Source organism: Rattus rattus, chromosome 2 (assembly GCF_011064425.1).
Source record: "Rattus rattus isolate New Zealand chromosome 2, Rrattus_CSIRO_v1, whole genome shotgun sequence".
In the NCBI taxonomy this organism is placed as follows: domain Eukaryota; kingdom Metazoa; phylum Chordata; class Mammalia; order Rodentia; family Muridae; genus Rattus; species Rattus rattus.
In genome coordinates, this window is record NC_046155.1 from 101,510,297 (window position 1) to 101,525,802 (window position 15,506).

Genomic DNA, 15,506 nt, shown 5'->3' on the forward strand with positions numbered 1-15,506 from the left:
AGCCTTATATGGATGTCTTCTGAGAGGCTCTGCCAGAGTCTTATTCATACAGATGAGGATGCTTGATGCTAACCATTGGATTGAGCACAGGGACCCCAATGGAGGAGTTAGGGAAGAGACTGGAGGAACTGAAGGGGTTTGCAACCCCAGAGGAAGAACAGCAATATCAGCCAATCAGACTCCCTCAGAGCTCCCAGGGACTAAAACACCAACCAAATACACAAACATGGAAGGACCCATGGCTCCAGCTGCATATGTAGCACAGGATGGCATTGTCTGGCATCAGTAGGAGGAGGAGCCCTTGATCCTGTGAAGGCTTGATTTCCCAGTGTAGGGGAATGCCAGGGCAGTGAGATGGGAGTGGGTGGGTAGGAGTGGGAGTATCCTCATAGAAGCAGGGGGAGGGGGAGGAAAGAGGGGGGTTCTGGAGGGAAAAATGGGAAAGGGGATAGCATTTGAAATGCAAATACATAAAATATCCAATTTAAAAAAAGGAAGAAAAAGAAAAAAAGACAAATAAGAGAACAGGAGGGTGGAGGAGCGATGTGTTGAGAGTTGTCCAAGGGCAATAAGAATGGGAATTATAGGTAGATATGATCAATGTATGCATGTATAGAATTGTCAAATCACTTAATTCTGTAGTCAGTTGGCCCTTTGGAACTATCTCTCTAATTTTCAATATTTAGTTACTCTTCTACTTTTGCAATGTCATTTGATCTTTCATCTTCTACCTTGTTTGTCCATCCCCTTCTCCGAATTATAATATTTCAGATTTTAATGTTGTACAAAAGGCAATATTTTTATATCTATTCATTTTTATATACTAACAAGGTAATCTTGTGTACAACTAGGACCTTTATCAGTTTTTCATCTATTTTTTATATCTAATGTGTAGCTCGTCTTAGTCAATAAATCAAGTAATCTTAACACTGATATACATTAGACCTGCAATATTTAGCTATTTTGCCACACTTTTATTTTGTTAGATAAAAATAAATACCATAAACACCTGTGACTATACCCATCTAAATTTCTTGGAACGTCCCTCATGTAGTTTCTTTATATGACCATTCGTCTGCACAAAACATTATAGAATTAACAATAGAAGTTAAGTGGGAGTTTAGGGTTGCCAGGAACTTTTGGAATCTCTAGTATTCGTGGTATGAGGTTGTGATGTCAGTGCTGAGGTCACAGAGGTGACAGATAGAATGGGTTCCAGCCCAGAAGGCCTGCAGGGTGGCTGTACAGCAAGATGAGGGCAGTTTGGAGCCCTGCCTAAGAGGAAGGACGGGGCCACAGCAGATTGGTGTGTATCCCCCAAATTGGGCCCTTTTATTGCCCCTTCCATTCCTTTATTCATCATCTGAAGACCATTTCCCTGGGCCCTGAGTGTTTTTCTCCCTGACTAACACATCCTAAGTCCATAGTTCCCTCAAAGCAGTCCTGTCCAAGTGACCTAGTGGTCCTTTCCATGTGAACACTACACCTTCCCCTGCCCCAGAGACCCAAGGCCCTCCTTATACTCCTTCCTCACTTTCATCATTGTTTGAAAGGATGATCTTCGTCTCCCACCCCCATCCCCTCAGCTGTGTCCCCACAGACCTGGGCCTCCTGCTGCCCATCATGGCCAAAAGTGGAGAGGCTCTACCACAGGGCAGCCCAGCGCCAGTACAGGATTCCCAGCTCATCCGGGTGACAGTGAAGACACCCAAGGACAAGGAGGATTTCTCAGTTGTAGACACGTGTACCATCCGGCAGTTAAAGGAAAAGATATCACACCGCTTTAAGGCACATCCAAATCAGCTGGTCCTGATCTTTGCGGGAAAAATCCTCAAGGACCCTGACTCATTGGCACAGTGTGGAGTGCGAGATGGCCTCACCGTTCACCTCGTCATCAAGATGCAGCGTCGGACCACAGGCACTGAGTGCCCAGCACCACCAGTCTCCACTCCAGGCCCAAATCCTCTAGAACTCCCTCAGCCAAATTCTGCTTACCCTGTGGATGGGTCTCCTTCTTTCAGCTTAGGGGTCCTCACAGGCCTCAGTGGGTTAGGTCTGACCTCAGGTAGCTTCTCGGACCAGCCAGGCTCACTGATGTGGCAGCACATGTCAGTGCCTGAACTCGTGGCTCAGCTGGTTGATGACCCCTTCATCCAGGGTCTGCTGTCCAACACGGGCCTAATGCGCCAGCTGGTTCTTGATAATCCTCACATGCAGCAGCTGATCCAGCAGAACCCTGAGATTGGTCATATTCTTAATAACCCCGAGATCATGCGGCAGACAATGGAGTTTTTACGTAACCCTTCCATGATGCAGGAGATGATGCGTAGCCAGGATAGAGCACTCAGTAACCTGGAGAGCATCCCTGGTGGCTACAATGTGCTGCGTACTATGTACACAGATATTATGGATCCCATGCTTAATGCGGTACAGGAGCAGTTTGGTGGCAATCCTTTTGCTACTGCTACTACTGCTAGTACCACCACCACCAGCAGCCAACCCTCAAGGACAGAGAACTGTGACCCTCTTCCCAATCCCTGGACTTCCACTTGTGGGGTTTCAGGTGGCAGACAAGGGAGACAGCCTGGGGACCAGGATACATCTGAGAGTAGAAATAGGCTTCCAAGCTTTCTGGGTAACATAGGACTCTTTGATTACCTCCAACAGTTACACGAGACTTCTCAGGCCCTGGGATCCTACCTGCAGGGTACTGTGCCAACTCCAAGTTCAAGCCAGGAAACACCACTATCAGGAAACAGAGTTCCTCCAAATTTACCCCCATCCCCTAAACCTGGGTCAGGCCAACCTCTGCCCAAAGACTCAGTAGCAATCAAGGGAAAGTCGTCCTGCCCAGCTTTCTTGAGACATTCATCTGAGAACAGTACTGCACAAGGTGGAAGCCTACATGATTCAGGGAAGAGCTCTACTGGCCAGAGTACTGGCCTGCCCAATCTTACCTCTCAGATAGGGGATAATGCCAACAGATCCCCATTTGTTTCTACACCATCATCCCTTATATCACCTACTCCTGGAGCCCCAGAATCTCCCTGGCTTCCTCCAACAGGTTACCCAAGATCTCTGAGATCAGCTTTAACAAATCAAGTCCCTCGAATGCAGAATGAGCTACATCAACAGCTCCCACTACTGTTGCACCTTCAGACAGCCATGACAAATCCCCGGGTCATGCAAGCCTTGCTGCAGATTGAGCAGGGTCTGCAGATTCTGGCTACTGAAGCACCCCGCCTCCTGCTCTGGTTCATGCCTTGCCTAGCAGGGTTGAGTGGTGTAATAGGAGGTACAGAATCTAGGGAAGGTGTTGTTATGTCTGAGGATCCCCGACCAACCCCAACTTCTCAGATTTCCCTAGTACAGGGTTCTGCAGAGCTAGGTTTCCATTCCTCCCCCTTTCTCCAGGTGTTGCAAGCGTTAGCTAGTACCAATCCCCAGCAGCTACAACTGGAGGCTCACTTCCGGGTACAGCTGGAGCAACTACGGGCTATGGGCTTTCTGAATCTTGAAGCCAATCTCCAGGCCCTCATTGCTACAGGGGGTGATGTAGATGCTGCTGTGGAGAAACTGAGGAAGTCTTAGGAACTCTTGTTATTTGGACCATATCTTTTCCTTTGTGTTCTTCCCCCATGTCTTATTACCCTAGTTCTCCTATTCTTGAATACAGCTGCACTATAAACCAAATTACTATGATGTTCTTTACTGTGGAGACAATGTTCTGGAGTCAATGTGGAAGATGACAAGCCAGAAGTAGGGTGGGGATGCTGTGTGATCCAACTGTGACTGACACTCTTCTACCTGGGGCCTTTGACTGAGTTCTGTGTGTGCCTATCTTGCGATGCAATTACATCCAGTCTCTAGTGCTGCCAATTGCCTGAGTCTGATTCTTGTGGGCTTTGAGAAAAGGGGGTAGAAACAGGTGGTAAAGACTGTTTCTCTGGAGGGTATAGGAAGCTAAATGGTGGGAAGCTAGAGGAACCAAAGACTTGGGGTTGGGAGGAGGTGTTGCTGCCACTCTTTGAAGCAGAAGGCCCATGGATTTCCTGGGGCTTCTGGAAGTTTTTCAAATTTTGGTGTACTATAGGAGCAAGCTACCACACACTCTATTTTGGTATGCCTTATTACATGCCTGGCTTGAGAAAGGACACCACTTCATACATTTAATCTCTAAAAGCTATCTCACAGACTTGACATTAATCTCTGGGTTGGTAAGAGCTACAGTAGGAAGAATCCAGTCTCAATTATAATTATGGATTCTGCAGTCTTACCCAGTTTATATTACTTCTTATGGACAGATTCAGAGACAAGAGTTTTCCTCTTTCATCTTTTTCCTTTTCTTTTTGAATATTTAATATTTGTGTTTTGTGTGATCATATGTGCACAATGAATATGTGGAAAATTTTTTCAGTACAGACATTCCGACACACACACACACACACACACACATACACACCATACCTTTCCCTGCATATATATGCTGTACACACAAGAGAAAGCAAATGCAGATCTATGCAATACCATGAGCAGTCTTACTGATAGTCCAGTCTGGAGAGACTTGGGAGCCATCCAGAGATAAAGCCTGCAACAATGTTCAGAGTGAAGCAGATAAATCTTTGGGGGGTGGGGAAGAAGACTGTCCTTGCAGAAGGGCTGCATGCAGCAAGAGGGACTTTTGACACAGACCTCAGACAAGAATATTGTTCCCATTACCTGTGTGTTTCCAGAGTAAAACTGTTACAAGTTGTTATAAGTGAATCAAGTGACGTGGGACTTTCAGTACCTATATACAGGAATGTGTGCATGAATCTTTATTGCAAGAGAGGCACAATGTGTCCCAGTGCATTTCAACATGTGCATACCCTATGCACAGATGTACATGTGTATATACTAAATATAGTCCATCAAGTCCAACAGACAAGGAATACAGACAAAATCTTTCATGCTATAGTACAGCCACAGAAGGAAAGAGGTCTTCAGTGGATTATATCTTTGTGAAAAAAAAAACTGCGTATGGTGTGCATTTCAATGTCAGAGGCTCAGTGCAGCATGCTTTCACATCTAATCTCCCTTACCCCTTGGCTTCCACAATCCAATCTTAGAGTTGCTAGAGCAGCAGCTAGCATGTGGTATAAAGATGAGACCGAGGTTTAGAAGCAGCTTTTCCTGGACACTTGCATTTCAGTCTCTAGGTGGGGCTTAGAGCTATTAGCACTTGCCCCTCCAATTTCCCTACCTGTTTCCTACAATTGAGGGAAATCTTGTCCAGATAAATCAAACATTTCTTATTGCAGCACTAAGCAAAACCAAGAGACAAGCCTAACCCCACCATTTCCTAAAGCCCAGAAGAGGCACACTGTAGGGTATGTGTACCTGCAGAAGGTGCATGAGACAACACTTTTCCACCTTTGGAAAGCCAAGAGGAAAATAATCTTTGTATAAAGAAATTTTTTGGAGTCAGAGAGATGGCTCAGCGGTCAAGAGTATATGCTGCTTTTGTAGAGGACCTAAGTTTAGTTCCAGAACCCTTTCTGGGGTAGGTGGCTCACAACTACGTGTAATTCTAGCTCTAGGGAGTCTGTTGCCTTCTTCTGGACACCAAGGGCACCCATCTTTATCTTTGCATGTACACAGACCCAAACACCCATACAAAAATAAATCTTAATTATTTGCTGTTCATCTGGGTGAGAGAAATCTTGAAAGCTCCCCAGGAAAAGAACATTTAGGATGAGTTTTTGTTTGTTTGTTTTTTAATTTTATTTGAGCACACTGTAGCTATCCTCAGACACACCAGAAGAGGACATCGGATCCCATTACAGATGGTTGTAAGCCACCAATCTCTTGCTAAAACTTGACCTCAGGACTTCTGGAAGAACAGTGCTTTTTATCTGCTGAGCCATCCTTCCAGCCCTACGATGAGTTTTAAAGTCGTGGCTAGGAGAGTGTTTAGTGAATTTTGTTCTTGTCATTGCCTCTTCATACAATATTTCTGTTAACATGTACTACTAGTATATATCAACAGAGTCCAATGAGATAGGTCCATATTGAATACTACACACACACATCAAATCCAGCCTCCTGTCTTGCTTTTTTTTTTTTAAATGTTATGTATGTGAGTACAGTGTCACTGTCTTCAGACACAGCAGAAGAGGGCATCAGATCCCATTACAGATGGTTGTGAACCACCATGTGGTTGCTGGGAATTGAACGCAGGACCTCTAGAAGAGAAGTCAGTGCTCTTAACCTCTGACTCATCTCTGCAGCCCTGTTTTGATTTGTAGCTTGCTTTCAAACTGACATGGCTCACATGTGCCATGAAAACAGAGTTTACAACTGGGCTATGTTATAAAGCCCTCCTATTGACTTAAGCTTTATAAGAGCACACACAACCCTTATTTTTCTGTGTTTACCTTATTTCAACTAACAATTTTTTGTTTTTAACCACCATGTGTATTGTTGCAAATGAAAAGGCTTCATTCATTTTGTTGTCAAATAATACTCAATGATATATATATATATGCATATACATATATACACACACACACACACACACACACACACACACACACACACGATTTTCTAAATTCATCCATCTAGGCTGTTACACATATTAGCAGTTGGACATACTGCTATAAAAACACAGGCATCTGGGACTCTCTTTTCTATACCGAGTTCATTTCCTTTGGATGTTTATCCAGAAGCAGCATTCTTGAATCATGTGATACATCCAAAAGTTTGCAAGGATCTGCTACACTGTTACCTATAACTGTCTCACTAATTGACTATCCCGCTAACTCTCAAGAACTCTCTGGAGTTGATTGAGAGCTTGGAATCTTTGCTGAAGCTTCAACGGTGACTGACTTACCCAGTGCCATGGTGGTGTACCTGGAGGAAACAGATCATCCTGGGGCAGAGAAGGTTGCTGCCTTCTACCCAGCAACTAAGGCGAAGTCTGACAAGTGGAAAAGAAATAAGTGATTAAATGATGGAGCCTTGAAGTATGAGTAAGCAGAAGGGAGGATAGATGAGAAAATGTTTACAACAGTCAATATACATCAGTAGAAGCTGCTGGGAAACAGAGCTGGTGTCTGACAGAGTAAAGGCCAGAACAGAGCTCGTGTCTGAGGGAGCAAGGCCCTTGGAATTTGAGGGAGAGAAGACCCCTACAGGTTGATGTCTGCTGTTCTTCTCATCTCTTCCCATCCACTGTCACTGCTCTGAGTCTTGCTATCAACGATCTAAGATGAAGTACCTGGGCTTTGACAAGATGAGATGAGGGTGGTATGCATGGAAAAGCAAAGGCAGACTTAGATGTCATTATACTGGGCCTAGTACCTGGCTCCCTCCAAATAAGATCTTTTCCTTTACCAGGAGATTTACTAGAAAAAAAATCAAACAAAAAAAGTGACTACATCTTTAGTTGCTTGATCCCAGACAGGAAGTTGAGCATCACTTTAGCAAAAAGATTTTAGAAGCCAGAGGACCAGGACATCTGCAATGAGATAGTGTTTTCCATGTAATACAGAGCTGCACCTATGAAATCCTTTTTTAAAAAAATTTTAATTTTTACTACTTTATTTTTTAAATTTTTATTAGATATATTTCTTTACTTACATTTCAGATATTATTCACCTTCCCAGTTTCCTGTCTATAAGCCCCCCATCCCCTTGAAATCTTAGCAAAACACTCTTCTAAACAAGACTTACACACTTCGTAACCTGAATGTAGGAAATCTCACAAGACCCCATCCCTAGACGAAGGACTGTAGGTAATTGATGGACGTTGAAAGAGGATTAGTCTTCTCTGGGAATGAACTTCCTAACAGGCTATCTAACCCCAAGTGTCAGCCTTCCACATATGTGCATATGAGCTGCACTGAATGGTGTTGAGTACCCACTCAACCGGTGTTATTTGTGCATACACACACACACACACACACACACACACACACACACACACACACACACAATGTAACTGGTAAGGAGTCAGGAAGTTTTCAACAAAACAAAAAACCCCGAAAAATAGTTAATTGGGTCTGGCTTACAGTGTCAGAGGTTTAGATAATTATCACCATGGTGGGAAGCATGGTGGCACACAGGCAGACATAGTGCCGGAGAAGGAGCTGGGAGTTGTACATCCAGATCTGCAGGAAATGATTGTGTGTCACTATGCCTGGTTTTGTGTTTCTGAGACCCCAAAACCCAGCTCCTAGTGAAATGCTTCCTAGAACAAAGCCACATCTATTTCAACAAGGCTACAAATCATAGTAGTTCCACTCACTATAAACGTGGGGAAGTCATTTTTATTCAGACTACTACACTGTTCTTGCAGAGGTCCCAAGTCCAGTTCCCAGAACCTACACTGAATAGTTTGAAGCCTCCTATAACTCCTGCTCCATGGGAATCTCAGTCTTCTGGGCTTTGCAGGTATCTATCTACATACACATGGCATATATACACAGAGACACATATAAAATAAACAACAAAAACCAACTCTAGCTTTATACTTTCTGGATTTCTGGTGTTTCTTTCCCCCACCCCTGCAGGCGTATGCATATGTGTCTGCACATACATTTGCTCATGCATGTGCATATGAAGGATAGAGATTGGCATTGACCAGATATGTTCCATATTATTTTCTGAGACAATGTCTCCTACTGACACTGGAGGGTGCTGTTCTTGCTGGAGTGACCAGCCAGGAGCCACAGCATTCGTTGAGATCATTATCCCTTCCAATGCTTGAATTACAGTAGTGCAGCATTCTGTTTGGCTTTTTTAACTTGGCTGCTGGTATTCCCAACTCAGGTCTCCATGACTAAATGGTAAGCTAGCTCTTTCTTTCTTTCCTTTCTTTCTTTCTTTCCTTTCTTTCTTTCTTTCTTTCTTTCTTTCTTTCTTTCTTTCTTTCTTTCTTTCTTTCTTTCTTTCTTTCTTTTCTTTCTTTCTTTTCTTTCTTTCTTTTCTTTCTTTCTTTTTCTTTCTTTCTTTCTTTCTTTCCCCCTTCCTTCCTTCCTTCCTTCCTTCCTTCCTTCCTTCCTTCCTTCCTTTTCTCCCTCCTCCTCCTTTTCATCTTCTTCTTTTTAAGACACAGTTTCCTTTTTGTAGCCTTGGCTATCTAGGGAGTTTCTTTGTAGACCAGGCTGGCTTTGAACTCACAGAGATCCACTTGCCTCTGCCTCCCAAGTGCTGTGATTAAAGGCATGTGCTGCCACCACCCATGGTGAAAAGTTCTCTAATAATCCAAGAAATCAGAGTTTTAGGTACTTCTCCACACTCTGACACATCAGCTATCTGCAAAAACCAAGTTCCTGAAAGGATGTGAAATAACAATGCCATTGAACTAGAAACTATTAATATTAATTTTCACACTAAAACCTGTCTACATTGTAAAACCTGTCCCATGTTGGGGGGCAATACAAAGCAAATAGAATGGCTTTTGTAGCAATAGTGCTATGGTAGAAATTCTTATGAGGGCTGGGCACTATCTGGGAAGGCTAGCTGTTAGCAAGCTGTAGTGCACTGTGCAAGTTTCTGGGAGTGAAAAGTTCCTTCAGACTCTGAAATTACATTTTGTCATGTCTTGATCTTGGCTGATACTGGAGATTCTGGTTCACATCTACTAAATAGTGCAGGTGCAGAGTGACCTAGGTAGTTATTTTACCTCTTTCCAGCTCCTTTTGAGATGGCATTCTAGGCAGGCAAATCCTTGTCTGAGTTTTTTTTTTTCTCCATCTTTATTAACTTGAGTATTTCTTATTTACATTTCAATTGTTATTTCCCTTCCTGGTTTCCGGGCCAACAGCCCCCTAACCCCACCCACTCCCCTTCTATATGGGTGTTCCCCTCCCCCCATTACCATCCTCCCCCCAACAATCACATTCACTGGGGGTTCAGCCTTAGCAGGACCAAGGGCTTCCCCTTCCACTGGTGCCCTTACTAGGCTATTCATTGCTACCTATGAGGTTGGAGCCCAGGGTCAGACCATGTATAGTCTTTGGGTAGTGGCTTAGTCCTGGAAGCCTTGCCTGAGTTTTTCGGTCACTGGAAATTCTAGAGCTAGGAAAAAAAAGTGTGTGTGTGTGTGTGTGTGTGTGTGTGTGTGTGTGTGTGTGTGAGAGAGAGAGAGAGAGAGAGAGAGAGAGAGAGAGAGAGAGTTATTGGTAATGACACAAACCTAACACATCCCTAGCTGAAACATGACCGCTCTCACACAGTTTTATAGTAGTTAAATCATATTTAGATCTAGATTCAAAGAGCTGGTGGTGTTTCTTTTAACCCAGCCACCAGCCTCTGAGTTGAGACTACAGTATTCTTTTTAAAAATCACCTTTTAAATATCTGTGCTTACTTGAGTATGTGTACTACCTGTTCAGAGACCAGAAGTTGCCATGGATCCTTGGAGCTGGAGTTATTGCCAGTTGTGAGCAGCCTGAAATTGGTGCTGGGAACTGAACTTGGGTTCTCTCTGAAAAGGCCACAGTCCCTCTAAACCATGTACCAATCCTCCTGGTACCACCCATCTCTCTCCTTCCCCCAACCCCCAGTTTATTTTCTGATAGCAGTTATCTGCTCTCAGATCTGGAATATACTACCCTTAGAACAATATAGACAGATTACCTGGGATCTGGGACCTTGGAAAACAAGGATCCCATTGAAACTGTGAGCTGATTACACATTTTAATTACCCACCTTCATTCTGTTCAGATAGAACACAGGGACTTGAGGCCTCAGCTGGACCATGAAGAACATACAGTAATTTAGTGTACGGGTAGAGACCAGAATGAGTGCTTCCTTAGCTAATTCTCAGACCTTACTTTCTTACTCAACCATTATTATTTGTCGAGCTTAGTGTTAGGATTTCAAGAAGTTTATGTGAAATATGTTTCTGGACAACTGACATGACTCCCTCCCCCCCCAATCCCCTATCCCCCAATTGGGTGCTTCAATCAAAATCATGAGGAAAACCCAACCTCAGGCAGGTGGCAGACTTCTGCCCTGCCCCCATTCAGATGTACCTTTCAACTGTGACCTCATCACTGACACCATATCCCCTAAAGATTGCCAAAGAGAGGATCAGCTGCCCCCCGCTATGGGAGCCAGGTGACTGTAGGGCTACACTGGCAGGGGGGACCTGCAGGACGTAGGTGAAAGGACATCGCCGAACACCTACTGGTCCCTTAACCCAGGTGTGCTCAGTGCCACATCAAAGCTTCCGCAGGTGTGTACTCCACTGTACCTTCACCTAACCCTGCATACTCTTCCTCAGGAAATATGGCACGGGCTAGGGAAGAAGCAGGGGACAGTCAGCTGGTGTCTGGTAGAGAGTCATCTTCACGTATCATCAGAGTGTCTGTCAAGACCCCACAGGACTGCCAGGAGTTTTTCCTGGCAGAAAATAGCAACGTCCACCGCTTTAAGAAGCAAATCTCCAAATACCTTCACTGTGACACTGACCGATTGGTGCTCATCTTCACTGGGAAGATCCTCCAGGATCAAGACATACTGAGCCAGCGTGGTATTCTTGATGGCTCTACAGTCCACGCAGTAGTGAGGTCTCGTTTGAAAGGGTCAGCCTGTACAGGAACTCTGGCAGGCCCTACAGGCCACTGTACCCACCGTTCAGAACCATCAGTCAAGCTTGGCCGGCTGGCTCGGAGCTCACCAGACCTAGCTGATTTCTTCAGCCAGCTTGTTCAACTGCTGCCTGCGGCGCCGGTGCAATTCTTGGAAGACCCTCTTATTCAAGGACTGGCAAATGAGAAACAAGCCAATGGCGTACACATTCCCGAATCCTCAAAGACGGTACAGAAACGGGACCCAGCTCTCAAATTTCCGGAAACCTTTCAGAAGCCTGTGCAACAGCAGGAAGTCCTGCAGGAACACAAGCAGAGAGTCGAGACCCTGAAAGCCGTGCCAGGGGGTGACAACGCTATGCATCCCAGCTGCTCTGATATCCAGCAGGCCATGCTCTCCACTCTGGCCTCATTGGTGGCTTCTAAAGGTCACATTTCAGGCTCAGACCTGTGTAGAGGAGAAGCCAACAACGCTCACAGCAGTTTAGATACTACCACCATTCCAGCCACTTCTGCTCCGGTCAGGACCTTGGCACAAGAGGTCAGTACAGGAGGAGTTACCCAGGTCAAAGGCCTAGTTTCAAGTCAGGCCGGTTCAGGATGCCGACAAGGTACGCTAGACTTACACCCAAGCTCAGAGACCCCCTCCCAAGAGAGCCAGCAGCCAGTGGAGAAAGTCCCTCTAACCAATCAGCTGAGACTCTCACCCTCTGTTCTGCGCCGAGCCTTGACTGTCCTGCAACAGAATCCATCTCTCGCACACCAGCTGGCAACTGGCAGCCCTCTACTACATCATATACCGCTTCTCCCCATCCTCACCAACCCTCGAGCACTGCAGGCATTGCTACAGATAGAGGAAGGCCTAATGATACTGTCCAGGGAGGTGCCTGAGCTGGGACCGTTGTTTCGGGAGTCAGCTAAGCCACGTGGGGCTAGAGGAGCCCAAGAAACTAGGGGTAGAAGACAAGCCCATAGAGAAGATACCTCACAACATTCCTTGGCCTTTCTTCAGCTCTTCCATTCCTTGGCCAGCGCCTGTTCCCAAACTACCCAAACTGCACTGCCCGCATCCCCCTTCACTGAAGATCGGTACCAGCAAGAACTGGAGGAACTGAAGGCCTTGGGTTTTGCTAACCATGATGCAAACCTGCAGGCCCTTGTAGCCACAGATGGAGATATCCATGCAGCCATTGAGAAGCTTCTAGGGGCTCCGCAGGACTAGTCTTTCCATCTGATGTTCACGATTGCACCATTCTGTGGAGCGGGAGGGAAAGGCAGAAGGGGATGGAAGGCACTTATTTTAGAAATTCCTCTTCCTCGGATTATGAGCACATTTGGACAGCCCTTCTCTCACTGCCCAAACCTGTTCTACATTAAAGAAGATTGCTTGGAGCTCCTGTGTGTTCTACATCGGGGACTGGGTGGGCAGCATAGTCTTACCTGGGGATAGACTTGTATATCGCTCTGACCGCATGCTTCACTTATTTTCATGTCTCTAACCCAAGAATCCTTTCATGTTTCGGACAGAACACAGGGTTGGGGAGATAGCTCAGTGGATAACGGGTAAAGAGTTTTCATAGGCCAGCATGATGATTGAGTTCAAATCCCGAGCACCCATGTAAAAGCCTGGTAGAGTGGTGCATCTCTAACCCTAGCATTAGGCAATGGGATGGGGAAAGAGGAGAATGTTGGGAGCTCACTGTCCAGTTAAGTCTAGTCAATCAATGATCTCCATGTTCACTCTCAAAATATAAGGTGGAAAGCAGAAGAGGAAGACACCTGATGTCAACCTCTGATTTACACACACACACACACACACACACACACACACACACACACACACACACACACACACACACAGATAGATATACAAAAATAGGGTGGATAAATCCTGAGAATTTTGATGCTTTTACTCACCCTCACTCAACATCCACATCTCCTAGCATTTCCATCAACTATTAGTTACTTCCATAGTGACAGAATTCTGTTAGTCTCCTAAGAAACCATGACCTAAGACCTCCCGAAACCATGCCTTTGCCCAAAAGTTTCTGTCTGGAGTGTGTTTGACTTTTAACTTCCTTCAGTACCCACCTAACCTTAGGATCCTTTTCTTTGAGGTTACTCTCTTTCAAAAGGACAATCTTCCCTCCTCCACAGGATTCTTCCTTTTCTCCTGCAAAATGCTTGTCTCAACTGCCCTGTCAGATACTGCTCTATATCTGCAGTTCTTGCCTCTGAATTTTTACATATCTCCCTTTCAGGGGCAAAATAGTTAGGGAGTTACCCCTATAAGATGCAGAAGCTTTTTCAAATTTTATTTATAGTTTGACCTATAGAGTCTTGTTTCTATGACAAATGTACTTCCTTTAATTATTTTTAAGAACTCACCTCATTAACAGTACTTTAATAGTGGAGTATGTTATTCCAGATCTTTTAGAATTTATACCTCAGAAGTTTAGCCCTTTTCATAACCACAGTTCTGGTTCTCTTGTTGGAAGATGCCACATGCTCCAGAGTATTCACAGTTTAAGAACAACCATGTAGCAGGAACAAAGGCAACAGACAAGCAAGATAAGGGAGAAGTGAAGAGACAATGAGAAACTCCGAACTGGGAAAGGGAGTTAATGCCTGTGCTAAAATAAATCTATTATGTAATATTAGTGCTGGAATGGGATGACATTTTTAGGACTTAGAGAAGTATACTTGGCAGAATGGATAGATGGAATCTCACGCTGAACATGTTTAAATATATCAACCTATGTGGTTATCCACTTTAAAAACTGTTTATTAAAACAAATAATCATATACTGAAGTAACACAGATAATATGGAGGGTATTAAACTGGTGGACAGGGAGTTGTGTTCTAGACGGTAAACCATGATACGCATACACATACATTTCTATCATCACGCAACAGAGGCACAGATTAACGCATTCTTGTTCAATAGCATCCTTCTACTGACTGTCCATTGTGTGGAGTACTTAGAATATTGGGCTAACAAGTATCCATTATTGCCACACTTTCTGGCAGCAATGGCATCTATAGGACTTAGCAAATATTTCTCAAAGTTTACATGTGTCCACTTCACATGTAATACTTGTCACACAGAGCTTCTCTCTCTTTTTGTGCATCTCCAAAAGCTCTCCAATCTCTACCCAAAATTCAACTGGAAGATAACAGTGAGTTGTGTCTAGGATCCTTACTGAGCGCTTTGTCTTCTCAAATTACATCCTTCCAGCAGTGGCAGCTCATTTTATAGTGCTTATTCAAAGAAAAGTTAGGGTTGGGGATTTAGCTCAGCGGTAGAGTGCTTGCCTAGCGAGCTCAAGGCCCTGGGTTCAGTCCCCAGCTCCAAAAAAAAAAATCAAAGACAAGCTTAGGGAGAGAGGAAGGTAGAGAAAACTGAATTCCTCCATCTACTGTTGCTGCCAGCCTCTTGGGATTGCTGAGACATCATCTTGTTGCTAACTCAGTATGGGTCTGGAGACCTGAGGACCAAGGGAATCCCTCACTTGGAGGCATTAGAACCTACAGGGGAGTGTGGAGAAGTGACAGGCATGATTATTGCACATTAGATGTATACATTCCAAACCCAGAGTCCTGTGTCTTGGTGTGAAGAACGTGTCAGCATACTCTCGAGGTAGGTTAGGTATAGGTCAGAGATGTACTAAGTCTGGTTTCCATCGACATAGTGAAATTCATATAACCCTCTTTGTCCTTGCTTCTTTTGCGGGGGAGGGGGGAGTGTGCGGTTCTTTTTTCTCTTGTACATTTCAGTTTTAGAAACATTTTTCTACATTTCACCTCCAGTCTGGATTTGCTCTTCCTTGTTTCGGAAGTCAGCCATGCTAGAGTCATTGTGGTCTCCTAACAGACAAATCCAGTCAATTACTGGTGTTCATATCTCCATTTCCAATCTTCACTGTAT

The 15,506-nt window shown here is 44.6% G+C and overlaps 2 protein-coding genes across 2 annotated transcripts; both read left to right on the top strand.

The window, feature by feature from the left end:
- Positions 1-1,230: 1,230 nt before the first annotated feature.
- Ubqln3 (ubiquilin 3) lies at positions 1,231-3,879 on the top strand. The gene is made up of 2 exons (XM_032895706.1): positions 1,231-1,306; positions 1,587-3,879. Exon 2 carries the CDS (start codon positions 1,624-1,626, stop codon positions 3,589-3,591), a length of 1,968 nt encoding a protein of 655 aa, XP_032751597.1. The 5' UTR covers positions 1,231-1,306; positions 1,587-1,623; the 3' UTR covers positions 3,592-3,879.
- A 7,209-nt stretch (positions 3,880-11,088) lies between these two features.
- LOC116893993 (ubiquilin-1-like) lies at positions 11,089-12,969 on the top strand. The gene has a single exon (XM_032895708.1). The coding sequence runs from the start codon at positions 11,276-11,278 to the stop codon at positions 12,797-12,799; it is 1,524 nt and encodes a 507-aa protein (XP_032751599.1). The 5' UTR covers positions 11,089-11,275; the 3' UTR covers positions 12,800-12,969.
- The last annotated feature ends 2,537 nt before the right edge of the window (positions 12,970-15,506 follow it).

Excerpts from the sequence above, each read along its gene's own strand:
- Ubqln3 (XM_032895706.1), top strand. The coding sequence starts at position 1,624 with ATGGCCAAAAGTGGAGAGGCTCTACCACAGGGCAGCCCAGCGCCAGTA.
- LOC116893993 (XM_032895708.1), top strand. The coding sequence starts at position 11,276 with ATGGCACGGGCTAGGGAAGAAGCAGGGGACAGTCAGCTGGTGTCTGGT.